At 40.2% G+C, this 20,600-nt stretch overlaps 1 protein-coding gene across 1 annotated transcript in view; it reads left to right on the forward strand.

The window, feature by feature from the left end:
• Positions 1-20,594, forward strand: part of atp6v0d1 (ATPase H+ transporting V0 subunit d1) — a 38,171-nt gene extending 17,577 nt beyond the window's left edge. Inside the window, exons 2-8 of the mRNA XM_078210988.1 lie at positions 10,023-10,194; positions 12,140-12,318; positions 13,535-13,614; positions 14,451-14,528; positions 17,008-17,184; positions 17,627-17,704; positions 19,208-20,594. Of these exons, the coding sequence (XP_078067114.1) occupies positions 10,023-10,194; positions 12,140-12,318; positions 13,535-13,614; positions 14,451-14,528; positions 17,008-17,184; positions 17,627-17,704; positions 19,208-19,369 (926 nt within the window). The 3' untranslated portion in view covers positions 19,370-20,594. The remainder of the gene's footprint in view (positions 1-10,022; positions 10,195-12,139; positions 12,319-13,534; positions 13,615-14,450; positions 14,529-17,007; positions 17,185-17,626; positions 17,705-19,207) is intronic.
• The last annotated feature ends 6 nt before the right edge of the window (positions 20,595-20,600 follow it).

A 20,600-nucleotide genomic window follows, 5' to 3' on the forward strand; every position in this document is an offset into this window, starting at 1 on the left:
GCTGTGAGGCAGCAGTGCTAACCACTGTGCCACCCAGTTGTAGGGATCTGGAAGATCTCTGGAGCATTTGACTCTCCATTCAGTGATAGAATAATACAGTGGCAGAATGGTGATGGAGCTGAGGATGTGCAACATCCCTTCATGCGTGGGTGACAGCTACTCGGGATCCTGAGATTCAGCCATGGGTTTTCATGTGACTGAACAGACCTATTTTCTACCCACATATCTTTGGGCAGAATGTCCCACAAGGTAGTGGGATCCTTTTCCTTTTCTTTTCTTCTCGGCCCCCATTCTATCTCATCAACTTTGCCTGTTCTGCCATTAAGAATCTTGACCTGCAGTTTGTCTGGCAACTCCCTCAAACCTTGCCATCACAGGTGGTGCTACCAGGAGCAAGAGCTTCTGACAGGATTGGTGGAGGAGTGTAGTGGTGACATAGATGTTGCAAAGAAGTTCTGGACTGACTCCATGTACAGAGAAAATTGTACTCCAGTCTCTGATCTCTCAAGTTACTATTTGTGTATTTGACATGTCATTTCTAAGTTGGGTGGGGATAGTTTGAAATGTGAACTGGACAAGTGGGAATGGCAAAGCATACACTTCAGATCTCGTCAGCTTTAATCTTGTGGTCAGCGCACATCAGGATGCTGAAAACCTGAGGTGGAAGTGTGACTGATATCATTGACCCATATATAGAACAGACATCTTTGTAAACGAGCTGTAATAAATAGTCTCTCCCTCTAAATGGATCAGTGTTTCAAGATTTTTGTTATACATTTCAAACACAGCTGGGCCCCATCTTCATGCAATTCTGAAAGTGACAGTAATCTCTACTTTGCCTCTGTGAACAGTGACGAGTGATTAAAAATCCCAGCTTGGAACAGAAAGGCTGTAGATTGACACTGAGTCTCAAATGCAGAAATGGTGACAATCCTTCAATGTCCTAGTTGCAACTCAGGTGAATGGTCAAGATCCTGCCACTAGGTCCACAGACCAGAAAGTATTTCTAATTTCCTGGCTACCATTCCTGTCAGCACTCTTTGGGTTCTGAAGACATTTAGTCCAGACTGCGTGCAGAATGGCTACTGCATTTGTTGATTGGAAGAATGTAGACCAATATATAATTAACTGGGAATCACTGAAATGTAATGAGGTGCAATGTAATACAATATTTTTCTAGTTTGCTAACAATTCTGATAGAACTATTAAACTGTTCTAATGTATAAAATATGATTCTGCTCTGTAAAGTATTTCTTCTTGAGTTCTGGGAGGCAGGTTGCATTTAAGGTGGAAGTAATACATCTATTTGTGTTTACCTCAGTGTCATGGAGTTTCATAGTGTTTTCCAGTCATTGTACATTGTAAATGCAATATCCCTCCTCCAGAGGGCAGGAGTGCTACAGTTCATTCCAACTAAAATCAAATATGCACGCATGTCGATCTATGAAAGTATGTTCCAGGCACGAAAACAAATTGCTTGTATACCAGTGCTTATTACCAGTATGACTAGGATGTAGTGTTGCATTAATACGAATTCTCCTCATCTCGGACATGGCTCTGTTGGCTCTATTACCTCTAGGTTAAGTTTTACCTTCACTCCAGAGGCTTGAGCACAAAATCTAGGTGGCACTTCAGAGCAGTACTTTGTGAGTGTGTGGTATTGAGGCAGTAACCAAGGTTCTGTCTCAGGTGGATGTAAAGGACACGATGGTGCTATTTCAAAAACAGAGTAGGGATGTTCTCTCCAATGTTCCAGCCAATACTTACGCCTCAATTACCATCACTAAATTTAAAAAGTAAATTTTATAGTCATTAACATATTGCCATTTGTGGGGCCTCATAAAGTTGATGCTGCATTTTCTACAGAAGTGACTACACTTCAAAAGTATTTGATTGGTTGTGAAGTGCTTTGGTGCATTCTGAAAATTTGAAAGGCTCGGTACAAATTCAATTTTTCTCACCTACACTGTGGTTTTCTTGCAACAAAACCAGATGTGGATAATTAATCGTAGGGTTGCATCCAAGCTCTAAAGAAAATCATCAAGAGTAACCTTCAAAGTTTGTCAAATTCTGGCTATATTTTGCTAAATGTGTGATGATGCATTATACCCGCTATAGACCCCTTTTCATGTATATGGGTTCAACTTGTCCATTTTACAATTCTATAAGCTACTATACACCAAATTATAAATGACAACTGTAATCCATCTCCATTAGTTGTGTTATGCATTACGTCCAGTTTAAGATTGATTGAATTACAGCTCCTCAATGTATTCTTGGCTTTGTCCATTCACTTGATTTTGTTGGATGAGACATCGCTGTGTTTTGTTCTGAGGTTTTGTCTTTAGGGCTGGTACAGTTTAATTTTGGCAGCTAGGGTTTTTTAAAAACTTTTTATCATTGCTTTTTCTTGGCTCAGATTTGTGTACAACTCTCCTTGAATTGAAGATACAATTATCTTCTATTAATGCAGGAAAGCCCTTGATATGGATCAACTCTGAGCTTAACCATATCACTTTTCCTTGGTGAGGAGATTGGCATTTAGGCTATTAAAGTAAATAGTTTAGTTGATTGTGCCAATGATGGTAACACATGGAAACAATTAAGTCTAGGCAGAATATGTATAAAGTAAAAGTGTGGATGTATTCTTGAGCAGATTTCTGTCATCTTCTCCCCCTGCCCTCCCCAAAAATTGAAGAATTCTGAATGTTAAATTTTAAACTAAAACATTATTTCCAATTATATTTAACATTTTTGTATTGTTTCTTATTCAGGTTGTTTCATCTGACCTTTGACCTTTTTCTGTTTCATTATCTAGTAGCAGGGTGTCTGTTGTGAGAATATTAATTTTCATTTTTTTCTATTTCCCTTTTATTTCAGCCCAATAAAAATACCCCAATGGCATTTGTTGCAGTTCCTGATTCTGCAGTGAACCATTGTGTTTCCATTGTGTAGCACTGCAGTAATGGATTTCAGTATAGCTTGTCAGCGGTGGTGACTCAACTGATAGCAGCACTCTCGCCTTTTGAATCATTAGGTTCTGGGTTCAAGTCGCACTCTAGGATTTGGGCTAATGGTCCATTGCAATACTGGTGGGGCGGCAATTGGTCGGGTTGGATTTGTCCTTTTCGTGGACAGGACATACCTGGGCAGTTTTCCACTGTCATAGGTGCTGAATTTCAGAAGGGACTTAAACTGAGGTCCCATGTGCCTGTTCTGCATGTAAAAGATTCAATGACACTGCGAAGAAGTCATGATGTGGAGATGCCGGCGTTGGACTGGGGTAAACACATTAAGAGTCACAGTAAGAGTAACCTGGTGTTGTTAAAACTCTTACTGCGAAGAAGAACAGGGGAGTTATCCTTAGTGTCTTGGTCAATATTTATCCGTCAATCAACATCACAAAGACAGATGATGTCATTGCTGTTTGTGGTAGTTTGCTGTGTGCAAATTGGCTGCCCCATTTCCTGTATTACAGCAGCAACTGCACTGCACGGCACTGCGTTTTGAGATATCCAAAGAAGTAATGAAAAGTGCTATACAAATGCAAGACTACCTTTTTATAGTACCTTCCTTTGTGACCAAGGGGTACAACAAAACTGTTTCTTGCTGGAATAGCTCCAGAAAAATGTTTTTAGACCTAGTATCCTAAATTTGATTTATTAGCAATACATCACAGTTTGGACGACTTTGCGCTGTCCACTGTGTTCATAGATAGTTACTTGTCAATACTTCAATGATTAAAAGCCAGTCTATATTTCAAATGGATTAACAGCTGTTGGCAAATAGTAATTCATTGTGCTCTAAATGTGATTTTGTTCTTTGTTTTTTATCCATGGAGTTATGAAACCAGGATTTTGCTCGAGATCATTTATGATTAATTCTATTTGACTAGCTCTCGAGGGAAATGACAAAATTGAATCCTGCAAATGCAGCGCTAGCACAAGTGTTAAGAACATGCTGTTCTCGATGTTTAATATTCTCCCGTCAAATACGTGATAGAAACCAAACTGGAAGCCTCTGAAGGAAAGGTATGCATTTCTAATGAAAATGCTATCCAGATGTTCGGAAAACAGTTTTAAAAAAAAACTTTCTTATCCCTTGGCACACAACATTTCTAGAATCTATGGATCTGTTGTAAACTTAATGCAAGACTAATGAAAATGTGATATTTCATCCATGTAAACTTTGTATATGATTGACAGCCCTTGGGAACGAAGACAGATTGACTCGAGTTTGAAAGTTTTGTGTTTTATTAATTGTGTTCTAAAGCAGTACTGCACCAAACATGTGGAAAACTGCCCAGGTATGTCCTGTCCACAAAAAGGACAAATCCAACCCGACCAATTGCCGCCCCACCAGTATTTTCTCGATCATCAGAAAAGTGATGGAAAGTGTTGTCGACAGCGCTATCAAGCGGCACTTACTTGGCAATAACCTGTTGACTGATACTCAGTTTGGGTTCCGACAGGACCACTCAGCTCCTGACCTCGTAGTCCAAGCACAGACAAAAGAGCTGAACTTGAGGTGAGAGTGACTGTCTTGACATTGAAGCATCATTTGACCGAGTGTGGCGTCAAGGGAGCCCTGGAAAAACTGAAATCAATGGAAATCCTGGGGAAAGCTCAAGCGGTTGGAGTCATAGCAAGCACGAAGGAAAGTGGTTGTGACTGTTGGAGGTTAATCATCTGGTTCCTGGAACATCACTGCAGAAGTTTTAGGGTAGTGTCCAATCTGGATAAACAACCCAATATGCATCATGCAGATTCAGACAAAATGGTGTTCTTTCTAAACTATTCATATTAATTAATCTTGTGATTTGTCTAATGAATTAAGCATCACTACACTTTGTACAGGAAAAAAAATCTTTAAGTCTGTTACTGGAGCCACATTTGCTAGCAATTATGTTGGCAGTTGGTTTCTGGAATCAGACTTGAGAGTAATTAACGCTCAACAGCAGCAGCATGGCAATTTGTACTGGGCCTGTATGATACCATGGAAGTGCTGTATGTGGCAGTGATATAACTAGCATAACATGGCACTCCCCCATCTTAATCTGGTGATTCGGCTGTTACAGGAATCCTATTGGTATCGTTGGAAATGCGATCAAGATTCATGATCGGTGATGCAAACTGAAAACAATGTCAGGTATTGTGCAGCTTCTCAGTGTGTCGGCTGCTTGTCTCTCTGGCTGCAGGAACTTGGGGTTGCGCTGTCCGGGTTCTAGTTCCACTAAGGTGGCAAAAACAATTGTTCACTAGTCAGCTTGGAAGTTTCTGTTCTATTTGTGTGGCATTTTGTTAGTAATGATCCTGCATTAGTTAAGAATCTGGTGAATATAGAAATGAACTGAAGGTGAGGGGAAAAGCAGAAATGATCTGTGGTAAGGGGAAGACAATTGAAGTGTTGCAGGCAGATGTGAGCAGGGTAACTGGAAATCTTGCTGTGGGATCCCCAGTATTACTGCTTGTGAAATTCCTCTGCTGTGTTCTTTGCTTTATAGCCTTCACTATTTGATTGGTTGATACAGCAATGATTGACTGATCTTATAATTTACCCACCCCTCCTCCTCCTCCTGCTTGAGTCATTTGAATATACTCAATATCCCCCTGTTGATTCTGATTGGTGCCACACCTTTATCTCCCCATCTATGATCCTCTTTCAATGCTGAAGTGAGTATTAGGATCCTCTCTTTATAACCTGCTTCGTGGACCTTTTCTGAAAAGCTTGGATGTTTTCTTGTGAATCTGTAATTAAGACAGTTATAAAAATGAAAAGTGACCCACAGACAGTGTTTGATCAAGATGTCAATTGTGGTAGTCTGTGTATTGAATCAAGAATTGCCTCAATTAGCTGCAGGGCAATGTCCGAGTTTATTAAAGTCCAGTCGAACTAAAATACTGGTGAAAATGGATTATAATCCTGATTAATGTTTGCAAATGTGTTCTCTATTATGTAATCAAATTTGATTTGAAATTAGAACACTATCTTGCCATCAGTACTACTTAAGAGCATTTCTTTAACCTCATTGAGGTTACCGACTTGAAGGCATTACTGACCCTGTTTCCTGTGAGGAAGTTAAAGTACTTGTATTGTTTAAGTAACTGGGTGAATGATTTGTTCTGTACTATATCAAATGCTTTTTCCCCCTCAAAAGCACCTCTTGACTTCATGGGAAAACACTGTTTTGTATGACTCCAGTCACTAGTAATTAACAACATATTTCTTTATGTTCTAAGCCATGTTCTACGAGCTGAATGAGTTACAGTAAAAGTCAAAGGTTTTGAAAGCCACACGGCACAATCTTTCAACTGGAACATTTACATTTTGTGTTTCTCTTTTAGGACTCTCGACTATAGCAAAAGAGTAGTCTCAAAAGAGAAATCACAACTGGCTGTTTTATATTCGTATGTGATTTAATTACAACAGTTAGCTACTTTTGGCAGAACATTTTATATAACCAGAGTTCCAGTTGCACTCTTTTATTTGAGTTTCAAATGCTGTAGTTTCTTAAATTTAGTGTAAGCAGCATCTATGTCAGTCTAATGTTTGCTGTAATGTTCTGTTATCTAGATAAATTCCAGTATTAAGTTACACAAGTGAATGCCAACACAACCGTTTTATTTATTTTGGTGTTGACCTATCTCCAGCTATTACAGCATGAAAATTAATGATTGGATTATGAATTCCTCAGCTACATGCCCTCCCCAGGCTTTTCAATAAAGATTCTGAGCAGCCTGTGTCTCAGCTTCCTTCTGTAACTTGCGATCTTGAAGTTCAGTTGAAAATTTATTTAATTTTTTGTGCTTTACGAACGATGCATCTCAGATGATAGAAGAGAATGCTGGGAAAGCTCAGCAGCTCTGGCAGCATCTGTAGGGAGAGAAACGGATTTATCATTGTGAGTCTGTTTGGCTCTTCATCAGAACTAAAGAGGGAGAAATGTGTTGGATATTAAACTGTAGCTGTGAGCGATTAACAGATACAGTTTAATATCTAACACATTTCTCCCTCTCCTTAGTCCTCATGAGCCAAGCAGACTTGCATTTTCTATCCCTACAGATGCTGTCAGACGTGCTGAGCTTTTCCAGCATCCTCCTCTGTTTCAGATTCCAGCATCCACCGTATCTTGCTTATTTTAGCATTTATATGATAATATGTTGGGCTTTCCATTGTTTTGTTGCTTACTGAGGTAGTGGAGTTGCCCAGTGAATCAAATGTCCAAGACCAAAGTGGTTAGAAGTATTTCCTCCCCCCCCCCCCCCCCCCCCCCCCCCCCCGCCCTTCCTGGGCTCACCCCTCCCCCTGCTGGACTCAGTCCTTCCGCCCAGTCCCCCCCCTTCCCTGGCCTCGGCTTAGGCCCCCCAGCTCATGCCCGTGCTCCCACTGGCATTTCATGCTCAATTGAGTGTTGATTGACAGTGGATGGGATCTCCATCTACCCATCAGATTAGCCAACAGCTCCTCAACCCAGCCAGGTACAGTACTGCAATGGCCAGAAGTGGTACTGCTTCGCTCTGTCTGGGGATAACTCCTGGGATCTTTGAAAAGTTAGATCCTGGGGGCAGGATGGTATTGGACTCCAAGGGGGTAGGGGTGGTTTGGGAACAAGGCGATCACCAGTCTTGAGGGGTGGCACCCCAACTCTTGCGGTCCCTCTTGTGCCCAAGATGGGGATAAGTTTGAATGTTACTTATCCCATCCTGCTTGCACCCACTCCAGCCAGCCTAAAAATTGAGACTGGGCAGGATGAGGCCCTTAAGTAGTCAATTAAGGGCCTTGCTAGGTGAATGGGCAGGCTTCCCCCTCAAGGCCTTCCCTGCCAAAGTGTGAAATTGTGTCTGCATTTGGCAGGCGGGTTCCTGGGGGGAAATCTCTTCCATTCAACTTCACCCTCAAAAAAAAACTCAGAATCCCCGTTTGGGGGAGTGTAGAATTTTGCCCAGAGAGAATGTTTCTTCTGTGGGCAGAGCATAACTAGAGACAATGAATATGAAATAATCATGAAAAAATTCAACAGGGAACTCAGAGAAACTTCTTCCAAAAATTGGTGAGAATGGGGAGCTAGCTACCACAGGGAATAAAGGTAATAGTATAGATACACTTAAGGGGAAATTAGGCAAGCATCTAAGGGAGAAGGGAGTCAATCGTTATGATGGTAGATTTAGAGGAGAAAAGTTGGATGGAGGTTTGAATGCAGCATAAATACCCAACAGGGTTTGGTTGGGCCAAATGGCCTGTTTGTGCTTTACAAGCTATGAAATTCCCTTCCTTGAGTCTGAATTCAGCCCAGAGTGCTGGAATGAAAACCTCTCCTGGTTAACAATCGGTATGAAATATAGATTGGTGTTGTATGTAACCATCTGCATTGGAACAACTTGTCCAGGATACTTCAACAGCAACTCCCAAGTTCGCAATTTCCACAATCTCTTGCCACCATCCACAAACATCCATTCCCTCCACCACTGATGCTCAGTAGCAGCAGTACGTACTAATTTGGGCGGCACGGTAGCACAGTGGTTAGCACTGCTGCTTCACAGCTCCAGGGTCCCGGGTTCGATTCCCGGCTCGGGTCACTGTCTGTGTGGAGTTTGCACATTCTCCTCGTGTCTGCGTGGGTTTCCTCCGGGTGCTCCGGTTTCCTCCCACAGTCCAAAGATGTGCGGGTTAGGTTGATTGGCCAGGTTAGAAATTGCCCCTTAGAGTCCTGGGATGTGTAGGTTAGAGGGATTAGCGGGTAAATATGTGGGGTGGGATTCTGGTCGGTGCAGACTCGATGGGCCGAATGGCCTCCTTCTGCACTGTAGGGTTTCTATGATTTCTATGATTCTAATTACAAAATGCACTAAAGCAATTCACCAAAGATCCTTAGCACCTTCCAAACCCACGGTCATTTCCATCTGGAAGAACCAGGGCAGCAGATACATGGGGACACTACCATCTGTAAGTTCCCCTCCAAGCCACTCAGCATCCTGACTTGGAAATATATCGCCGTTCCTTTGCAGTCGCTGGGTCAAAATCCTGGAATTCCCTCCCTAATGGCATTGTGGGTCAACCCACAGCACGTGGACTGCAACGATTCAAGAAGGCAGCTCACCATCATCATCTTAAGGGCAACTAGAGATGAGCAATAAATGCTGGGCAGCTAACGACGCCCATGTCCCACAAATGAATTTTTTAAAAACTTTACCACTTTGGGCAAGGACAGTAGGCAGACAGGAACATCACCACTGAAATCGCACACCATCCTGGCTTGGAGATGTGTCATCGTTCTTTCACTGTCACTGTATCAAATTCCTCAAACTCCCTACCGAACCGCTTTGTGGGAGTAGTTTTACCAGATACCTGATCAGGCGCCGGAGTGTGGCAACTAGAGGATTTTCACAACTTCATTGCAATGTTAATGTAAGCCTATTTGTGACAAACGTAAAAAAATGGGACTGCAGCAGTTCAGGAAGATAACTCTTCACTTTCTTGAGGGCAACTATGGGTGGACATTAAACATTGGCATTTCTAGTTGTGCCTTGTCATGTGAATGAACATATAAAAAACAGGTTTGGGAAATCTCAGCCTGAAAAATACCAGATATGACCCAACAGAGGAAACCGGCCCTTAATTTGATGTCTATTCGCAATCTTGGAGATAAGTTGTCTTTTGCACATTGTTCTGAAATGAGTTTTAGGGCATCTGCTGCCATAGAGTTGTCAATACTTGTAATATTGTGGATATATCGATGCCTGCTGACACTGGGTACCAGAGATGGAGTAGAGTTCAGTTTTTACTATGTTAATGTGTTCAATTTGATTGCCAAAAAGGGAATTTTGTTTGAACTGATTTGTGGCAGTAGGAGCTAGGCTGCAGGGAAGAAATAGACAAAGTGTTCTCTAATTTCTTGGCCAGAAACTTATTTTCTGTTCTTTGCGATTGTTTGGTAGTATCTTTGTTTTGATGGGCTGCAGAAACTTTTGTCTGGGGAATATTTGGCAGTTTGCTATGCTTACATCTTCAATTATATCTTCCAGATTTGAAGCTTCATCTCCAGAGCACAGACTATGGCAATTTCCTGGCGAATGAAGCCTCCCCACTCACTGTGTCAGTGATTGATGACAAATTGAAGGAGAAGATGGTGGTTGAGTTTAGACATATGAGGAACCATGCGTATGAGCCACTGGGCAGCTTTCTTGATTTCATCACGTGAGTAAACGGTTGTCTGAGTGGAGGGTGGGGCAGTGTAATATAGGAGAACAAATCTGCCTTGTATCATACTTACTTGATTGACTTGGCCAACATTCCTCCCTCAGACAACAACACCAGAAAAAGATTGACTGCATATTCTGCTCATTTACGTTTTTGGGATCGTGTATAGTTGGCTCTTGTTTACCAAAATAATAGTAGTGAACATTTTAAAAGTAATTAATTGGACACAAAATGCTCTGGAACATCCTGAAAGAGTCATAAGGCACTATATAAATGCAAGATCTTTGTGGCGTTTTTGATACCAGGGAATCCTGTCACAGTAATTTGGGTGATGCAGTCCTAGAATTGCCTATCAGTGTAAAATGCACCCAAGATTCTGCTTCCCACTACAGGAGCAAAATTTGGTACTTGACTAAGCTTCAAATTCAGTTGGTTGATATTCTAATTCAAACAAAAATCGCAAATTGAAATACCAGTGAGCAAATAAGTATTTTTATAAGAATACATGTTGAAAAGCAAATATTGGGCCAGAACTTCCAACGAGTGGAAATTACAGTCAAATTGTCACTCCCTTTTTACTTACCCAGATCGGGAACTGCACATTCCTTGCCTGACCTGACCCGGGCCTGGTGAGTAATGTGCAGCCTCCTTGGTTCCTAAGGCCTTCCAGTGCTGGGCAGCAATGTCAGGGAAGTGAAGCTACATCCCCATTTTGTGGAGAGGTCGTGGGGATTTGGGGTTTGAGTGATGTGGGGGCTGGGAATTCAGTGGGGAGTCGGAGGGGTCAATGCCATAGTTACTGAGGGGTTGGAAGCGATTTTAATTCTCCTGACCTTTCCCAGGTAACTATTCTGCTAAGAGAGTCTGAACCATCCAGTGTTTCCAATCAGACAGTTCCCAGTGCAGGGTAATTGCCTATTGGAAGTTTAAACTTCCCATGCATTTCCCATGCAGTCCTTATGTGGAGACGTATGGCAGGGAGGGGGGTCCTCCAACTCATTTTCTGGCGTATCTTTGGTGTATAATGCTCCAGAGATTGGAAGTTCTGGGCCAATTTAAAGCTTGAAGAAAGATAGGTCCAAAAATACTCCTCTTGGACTGTTGTGTGCAACTACGTTTTATTGAGGATGCAACATTAATCATGTGTACACATTGGTTGACTGCTTGTGACATCTAAAACATCGTACCCCTCTCGGGATATATCCTTAAAAGTTACGCACACAAAGCACTTTGGAACAAAGTGGGTCAAACCTGATAAATTTAAATGAGAAAATTGCTTTTCCAAAATGGTAGTTGTCTTAACTGCTGCACATTCCTTTCATTAGTACAATATAAACTGGACAGCATTTATGAAGTAGAATTTCACCATTAGGCCGTTTTAGGAATGTTTACAAGATTAAAAGTTGCCTGAAGCATTGTGACATTTTTAAGTATCAGATTGAGTAAAGTAGGCTTGCCTTTCAGCTCCAACTTTTAGAAACTTAAACTCCTGGAGGAACGTACTGTGTATATCTCTTGCTCACTTTTGTCCAGTTTCACCTCAGAAATGTCCTCCAACTTTTGTCGGGGTTAATCTTTCTCCTGTTCTAAATTGGTCATTTTCCATATACTTTAGTTCTACTGTTAGTGGCATACGCATCCGCTTTGTTACATCCCTTCTCTGTTTTAAAATGACCTCTTGGATAAGTCATCTGATCGAGCTTCTCCCCAACTCCTCCAGCTCACTTGCATTTGATATTCTGCTATGTCAACTCCTCTCCCCTGCCTGGTGAAGTGCTTTGGGATATTTTTCTAAGTTAACGGCAAGTTACCTAAAGTGCAATTGGTAAAATAATTCTGATTTTATAGCAATATGATGGCATTCTTTAAGAATATAACTGGGGTTTCAAACTGAGCACCAACTCCTGGTATAAGCAGTTAATGTACAGTTTTATTTATGCAGGTACAGCTACATGATAGACAATGTAATTCTCCTGATTACTGGAACATTACACCAGCGATCCATTTCTGAACTAGTTCCAAAGTGCCATCCCTTAGGCAGCTTTGAGCAGATGGAAGCGGTGAATATTGCCCAGACACCGGCGGAACTTTACAATGCCATCTTGGTTGACACACCTTTAGGTAAGGTATGGGTCTGAGGATTAAAGAATGGAAAAGTGCTCATGAGAGCAGTTCAAAATTTAATTCATTCCTGTATAACATTATGATTGACCAAGACTAATTCCTAGGATGAAGGGTTTATCTTATGGGGAAAGGTTGGACAGGTTGTATCTATACCCATTGGGAGTTTTGAAGATTGATAGGTGATCTTATTGAAACATACAAAATATTGAGGGGATTTGATTGGGTAGATATCGGCTGGACAGTTCCACTTGTGCGTGAAATGAGAACTAAGGGGCACTGTTTAAGAATGAAAGGTCTATTTTGTAAGACGGAGATAAGGAGAATTTTTTTCTCTCAAAGCGTAGTTGCATGTGGAATTCTCTTCCCCTGCAAGTAGCTGAGGCTGAGTCGCTAAATTAGACAGACCTTTCTGATAGACAAGGGAGTTGAAGATTATGGGGGGTGGACGGCAAAGTGGAGTTGAGACACAACTAGCTTTGATACTGAATGATGGGGCAGACTCAAAAGGGCTGAATGGCTAACTCCTGCTCCTACATCTTGTGTTCCATGTTCCTATGAATAAGATGAAAGCATCTTTCTGAACTGAGGTTTGATCCAACCTATTTTACCCTTAACTGTGACAACATGTCAAGTTATCTCTTGTAAATTGCAACTTAGTATAGATTTTTTTTAGCACAGTTGTCCTCCATCCAAATGGTCCACATTATGGAAGATTAGGGTTAGGTTACAGATCAGAGTGGGATGATTGCTTACAAGGAATTACTGTGTATGTGCAAACAGGTGATGAAGGAGCAGCGCACCGAAAGTTCGTGATTCCAAACCTGTTGGATCTTAACCTGGTGGTGGGACTTCTTACTAAGATTTTTTTTAAAAACCAATGATTCTCCCATTGAATATGTTTTGGGGAGGCATCCTCAGTTGACCGCATCTAAGTATTTACAGAGTTAATGGAATAATTAGTGTTCCATCCAGGCATGACCCAGAGTGTAAACAGGGTTCTTAGATCTAAAATACATTTTCTTGCTACAGATCTCTAGGGACCTGGGTACAAAGTAAAAATGCTTCTGTTTTTTTTGAAATATCGGAAGTGATATTCTGCTATAAAATGTCCCTTCAGGATTTTATTTTCGTGAATGCATGAGTTTGTGGTTTTCAGTTTTTCTTCATAGAATTCAAAGTAATGTGTGCAATGAGATTTTTGTCTTCATTTCAGCCGCATTTTTCCAGGATTGTATATCTGAACAAGACCTTGATGAAATGAACATTGAAATTATTCGTAATACACTGTACAAGGTAACTGCAAAGTAACTTGTACTTCTGAAACTTTAAATGAACTCTATGCTCAACAAGGTAAAAGATGTCATTGCTAAGAAATGGAACAGATTCTCATCTTGGACAGCCAGTATTAGCATCCAGTACGCATAGGTGGGTGCAACAAAGCCAGGTTTGCAATAAATGCCCTCTATAATGTACAATATTCCATTATCTTGAAACATCACTAACAGGACACAGTAGATTTTGCATTGTCTGTAACCACCAAACCTTACAGGTTCTCCAACTATTTTGGTGCCAATCATATCAGACTTTGGGCAGTTTAGTGTATGAGTATGTAGTAACTGACAGATTAAGGCTGGTCAAATTAATTTCAGTGTTTGACCTTCATTTTGGTGAAATTTGAGCAGGATCCTGCTTCCACTGCCTGGGTGAAAAGCAGGGGAATGCATTATTCCTCGAATGAAATCGAGGAATATCGGTTTATATTGCCCAAGTGAAAGTTTTGCTTTGATTAGTCAGGCACATTATTTTATTCAGTTAGTGTGAAGTTGTAATGTGGCATCTTCTGCAATAAAATCAATTAAAATTCTCCTGCCAAAACTCTCTCAACTCTCATTCAATATGGATACATGAGCAGGTGACAAAGGGATCTCAGAAGAGCAGAAAATTCTAATGGGCCAAGTTGCGACATATTTTTAGCTGAATGTGACAAAATCTATTGCAATTTAACTACAATGGATCTGCTACAATTTGCAGAGAGGGATTTGATAGGCTGTTTCGACATGATTTTGAAAGCTTGTTACTATATAATTGACTTAACTGTTTTTCTTGCCCCTCCACCACCAAACCCTAAGGCATATCTTGAATCGTTTTACAAATTCTGCAAGACATTGGGAGGTACAACTGCTGATGCGATGTGTCCAATTTTGGAGGTGAGAATTTGGAGCTGCCTTGTTCACCATTATGAAACATTTTATTAATTTAGCTTGAACTTAGCATATTAAATTTAAGGATTAAAAGCCCACCATGATTTAAATGTTTTTTGACAGTCAGTACAAACCCTATAGATTGATTCATGTTCCCAAAGTTCTGATTAAAAACGTGGAGTCAGGAAATTTCACATTTGTATGGTTGACATTTGAGTGTTTTATAATATTCATGAAACTTTGGTTGAATTTTTGTTCAGAATAATCAGAGTAAGACGTAGAAATTCTAATTCTGACATAAATGGCCAAAATGTTTCCTTGTAACATAAGAACATAAGAAATAGGAGCAGGAGTAGGCCATCTAGCCCCTCGAGCCTGCCCCGCCATTCAATAAGATCATGGCTGATCTGAAGTCGATCAGTTCCACTTACCCGCCTGATCCCTATAACCCCTAATTCCCTTACCGATCAGGAATCCATCTATCCGTGATTTAAACATATTCAACGAGGTAGCCTCCACCACTTCAGTGGGCAGAGAATTCCAGAGATTCACCACCCTCTGAGAGAAGAAGTTCCTCCTCAACTCTGTCCTAAACCGACCCCCCTTTATTTTGAGGCTGTGCCCTCTAGTTCTAGCTTCCTTTCTAAGTGGAAAGAATCTCTCCACCTCTACCCTATCCAGCCCCTTCATTATCTTATAGGTCTCTATAAGATCCCCCCTCAACCTTCTAAATTCCAACGAGTACAAACCCAATCTGCTCAGTCTCTCCTCATAATCAACACCCCTCATCTCTGGTATCAACCTGGTGAACCTTCTCTGCACTCCCTCCAGGGCCAATATATCCTTCCGCAAATAAGGGGACCAATACTGCACACAGTATTCCAGCTGCGGCCTCACCAATGCCCTGTACAGATGCAGCAAGACATCTCTGCTTTTATATTCTATCCCCCTTGCAATATAGGCCAACATCCCATTTGCCTTCTTGATCACCTGTTGCACCTGCAGACTGGGTTTTTGCGTCTCATGCACAAGGACCCCCAGGTCCCTTTGCGCAGTAGCATGTTGTAATTTTTTTCCATTTAGATAATCCAATTTGCTATTATTTCCTCCAAAGTGAATAACCTCACATTTGTCAACGTTATACTCCATCTGCCAGATCCTCGCCCACTCACTCAGCCTGTCCAAATCTCTCTGCAGACCTTCTACGCCCTCCACACCATTCACTTTTCCACTTATCTTTGTGTCGTCTGCAAACGTTGTTACCCTACACTCCGTCCCCTCCTCCAGATCGTCAATATAAATGGTAAATAGTTGCAGCTGCAGCTACTTTACAGAAGACACTGTTTACATTAGTTTAGCTACAGTTGTGATCTTTTTGGTTGAGTAATGAGTAAATTGAATATGTACATAAACAGACCAGCCTCCATTGCTGGCCAGAAACTCGATTTTTAAAAATATGTCCTCTCTATAGTTAAATCTAACATTTGGTCTCTCCTCCAGTTTGGAAGGGTTTTTGACCAACCTGCTATTTAAAAATTGAAATCTCGTATGGAGGTGGAATATGTGCATGAGTTGATTACATTTGTAATACTTTTAAAATAAGTATTTAATTCAGCCCAACTTCAGTTTTCTTAAAATATATTTAGCTTGTTTACTCACTGCAAGTACAGTCATAGAATCATAGAAACCCTACAGTACAGAAAGAGGCCATTCGGCCCATCGAGTCTGCACCGATCACAATCCCACCCAGGCCCTATCCCCATATCCCTACATATTTTACCCACTAATCCCTCTAATCTACGCATCCCAGGACACTAAGGGGCAATTTTAGCATGGCCAATCAACCTAACCCGCACATCTTTGGACTGTGGGAGGAAACCGGATCACCCGGAGGAAACCCACGCAGACACTAGGAGAATGTGCAAACTCCACATAGACAGTGATCCAAGCCGGGAATCGAACCCAGGTCCTTGGAGCTGTGAAGCAGCAGTGCTAACCACTGTGCTACCGTGCCGCCCTTTTGAGAAATGTATTTTAATGTAATAGTGCTACATGAACTGTAAGCTGCAGTGAAAAGGTAATCTCGCGAAGGAGGAGTGCTGGATCTCCGTGGAGAACACCAGATACAGTCAAGCACAATTATACTTGTTGGGGGTTGAGAGGGATGAGAAATCTCAAATAGCACTTAAACAGCATCTGCACAAATGACTAATTTGCAACATTGTGTGTAATGTTGGTCATTAAATATGTCAATTAATATAATTTTTAAGTGTTTGTATTTTGTTCTAAATGGCTGTAAAATAAGATGTTTAGCTTTGCGATTGGAAAATCTAATGTGAATTTCCTCAGTGCTGGAACACTGATAACTGAGGTGTTAATATGGGTTCATGCACACTACAGATACTGTGCAGCATTATATGTAGAAGAAACGGCCAAGTATTGTGAGGAATGAACAGTGGAATGTTTTCTTCCCCATAACACTTAGTTTGAAGCAGACAGGCGAGCTTTCATCATCACCATAAACTCTTTTGGGACAGAACTGTCTAAAGAGGACAGAGCGAAATTGTTCCCTCATTGCGGAAAACTCTACCCAGAAGGTCTCGCTCAACTAGCCAGAGCAGATGATTATGAGCAGGTGAAAACTGTGGCAGATTATTATCCAGTAAGTAGTGCTCATTTTTCGATTGAGGAATTCTGGAGTTATATTTATACATACTAAAATACTGACTAAATGTAAATAGCTACTTCTGTGGATTGAGATACGTTTTTGATGTCTGTTCCATGAGCTTTGATGTATTCTCTTATTAAGAAAGCACAATGTCTGCTTTTGTTTCAATAAAAGTAACTTAACAAGTAGCTAACGTGAAAACTACTTCAGTTTACTACAAGCTAAATACACCTCTGATTTTAGATTAAGGGGACTGGCTTAGATGCAGAATAAAAAGCATATTCTACAATTTTTTTGTGTTTTCTTTATTTCATGCACTTTAGGCGAAAACTTTAACTCCCAAACTTTATAACTCCCAGCCATTTCACTATGTACTTCTCATATGATAATTGAGTTGAGTGCCAGACCTACTCAAGGTTTTGCTTTTATCCTTCAGGAATACAAGCTACTGTTTGAAGGAGCTGGCAGCAATCCTGGAGACAAAACCCTGGAGGATAGATTTTTTGAACATGAGGTACTTTATTTTGTCACAATGCTCAATTGAGAAGTTGAGTATTGTGGGAGGTGTTGCATTATATTCTTCATTTGTTTATAGATCGTGTGGGGGAAGTACAACTCGTTCCTGAAATATATTTTACTGCACATTTGTTTTCAGAACTTTTGGCACAATATTAAAGAATCAGTTTAGCCTCTTTTTTACAATAGTCATTGAGTAAAGTATCACCCAGTACTACACTGTTAGATGAATTATGGATTTTTATGGAAAGGTAGATTGGCAACCACCTGATAAAGTCAAAAACCTTCCCCAATAACCTGTGGCAATCTCATTACCCAAGTTACTCTGTCAAGACTGCTTGTAGGGTGACACTATAGAGGAACCAGTAAAGAGATGCGCGGTGACTTAGAGATTGTATGGTTCTTCCTGTCCCAGTCTGTTTGAAATGTTATTGAGAAACTCTCAAGTAATGAACCTTGACAAAATTTAGTTAAGTGCTCCTAAAGTGATTCAGTGACAAATCGGTAACTGTGGTGGAGTATGCCCTCTAATTTTGTTCATAATGAAGACTGGGTCTCTTGATCAAAGCTGGGATTTTACTTGGGGACCACTTCCTGAATGCTCAGTCAATTTCCTTCCGTAACTTTCTTTATAGATTTGTTGAAAACATTTCATCTTAAGAACTTGCAATCTGTATGTTTGTGCACACTCATATTCTAACATTTAAACTGTCTTGTTGCATTTTGATGCAATACAATTGCCTCATCTTGTAGATGGGTCAGACACGTAAATGTGGAGGCAACTCCTGTAGCATCTGTGGACTAAAGGAGCAATGTCTGGTCATTTGCAGCCCAAGCTAGTCAGTACAGTGGATAGAGGTGGGAGAAGAAATTTTCATTCTTTATTCATCAGTTGCTCAGTATCTGGAATTTGGAAAATGATGCAGATATTCCCATTATTGTTCAATAATTCTAAAATGGTGTAAAACACAGTTAACCACCTTCCACACTGGCATTGAAGTGATGTTTTGCTGTATTTAAGACTATAAAAATGCATGTACTTGATAGAAACACTTAAAACTTGAAGAAATCAAGAACAGCCACTTAATCTTGATTTGTTAAAGCCCATTAAAATATAATTTGAGCTTGTCCGCAAGATCTATGCATCACAAACCAGCAAGACAAACACCCCAATGGGATGGTGTGATTTGTGAACTAGATTCGATAAATGAACACTCTGTACAAGTATGGAGATGTGTTAAAATTATTCCAATTCATTGGTGAATCATCAAACTCGAGCTACTTTTCACACAAGCTTATTGTGCAGGGCTGTTGCAAGAAGTTGAGGAACAAGTGTTTTATCTGGAGTTCATATTTGGCTTAGGAAGAAGTTTAAAAAGTTAAAAGATTCTGATCCTCCATTGCACTTGTTTGCTTTAATATTTTGATTTTAAAACGTTTTTGGGGTCAACAGAATTTATGAATTCTACATGGCTGGCATTAACTTTGGATTATTTTGTAGGTTAAACTGAACAAGTTGGCATTCCTGAACCAATTCCACTTTGGGGTCTTCTACGCATACGTGAAGCTTAAAGAACAGGAATGCAGGAACATTGTATGGATTGCAGAGTGTATTGCACAAAGGCACAGGGCCAAGATTGATAACTATATTCCAATCTTCTGAATTCCAGTTTTGCCCACACTCCCCACCACCCCAATACATCAAATACTAATTCCACTTCATCTCTTTACTGTTTCTAGTTGAAATGTTTTCTTTTGTAAAGTGTGCATTGAATTTCCTGGATGTATTTCACATGTTTCACTTTTTTTAAAGGCTTTGCTGACGTTTTAACTTGTAATCTGCTCCTGGAAATAAGGCTAAAACAAAACTAACTCCAGATCCTAATGGCCGAATTTATAATAATCTGTTGAAGCATTGGCAAGTTGATTTACCATATGCATAAACATTAATTGTATTTTTAAAGCTAATTTTTCCAAAACTCTGAGAAATGCGCTTTATTACCTTATATTTTTGGCAATATTGCCATTCTGTCAGTGCTTTAACGTCTTTAATGGACTAATATTTCAACGTCTTAATTGCAATGCAAAATCAGGGTGAGCAGATAGATCAGAAGGTCAGCATTGCAATTTCTTCAACTGTTTGAATGTCTTTATATAATGATCTTCTGTGATCAATGGTAGTTGTTTCTCTCGTAAGTGCAATGTTTTATTTTCAGAAAATGCTCCAAACTGCAATGGTTAGCTGAAGATTGTTTATATTGAGGTGCAGCGTACGATGTAATTATTCTGCCACTGTTGTTCGTGGAGCTTTCACTTCTGCATGAGGTATTTGAGTATTACTCCAGCATTCACCACAAACTTGTTTACATTCAGGGAAGAATTGGCTGGCTGGGCCCATGGTCACAAGCAGTTTTGCTTGTTCATTATGTTGAAGCATAAAATGCGAAATTTGAAAATAAATGGTAGATTCTTGATAGGGACCTAGGAGTGAAGTATTTCTATGTGCAATTTGGTAATTCATGTGCCGTGTATAGAAAGCTCTTGAGTTTTGTGTAATAATTAGGATGTGATTCTGATTAATTCTTGATCTGAAATTTAAAATTCTGTGACTTGTTAACTGCTGTACATTGTATTTGTGATCAAGTCCTTTAATAAAGTGATGGCTGCTTCCTGGCAGATATATCCAGTTAAAATTAAATATTTTAAAATGTGAAACCAATTTAGAAGCAGATGTTCAATAATGCAATGTAAGTAATGGTCTTTAAAATTATCCACTGTACAGTTCAAAACATTTAATTTTAGTAACCTTTATTTCCCGTTATACATTTGTGTTCATCCTAAATAAGCTTCATAAAGGACAGGTCAATAAACCTTTACAACCAATTATAGATGGT

Source organism: Mustelus asterias, chromosome 4, assembly GCF_964213995.1.
Source record: "Mustelus asterias chromosome 4, sMusAst1.hap1.1, whole genome shotgun sequence".
Classification (NCBI taxonomy): Eukaryota; Metazoa; Chordata; class Chondrichthyes; order Carcharhiniformes; family Triakidae; genus Mustelus; species Mustelus asterias.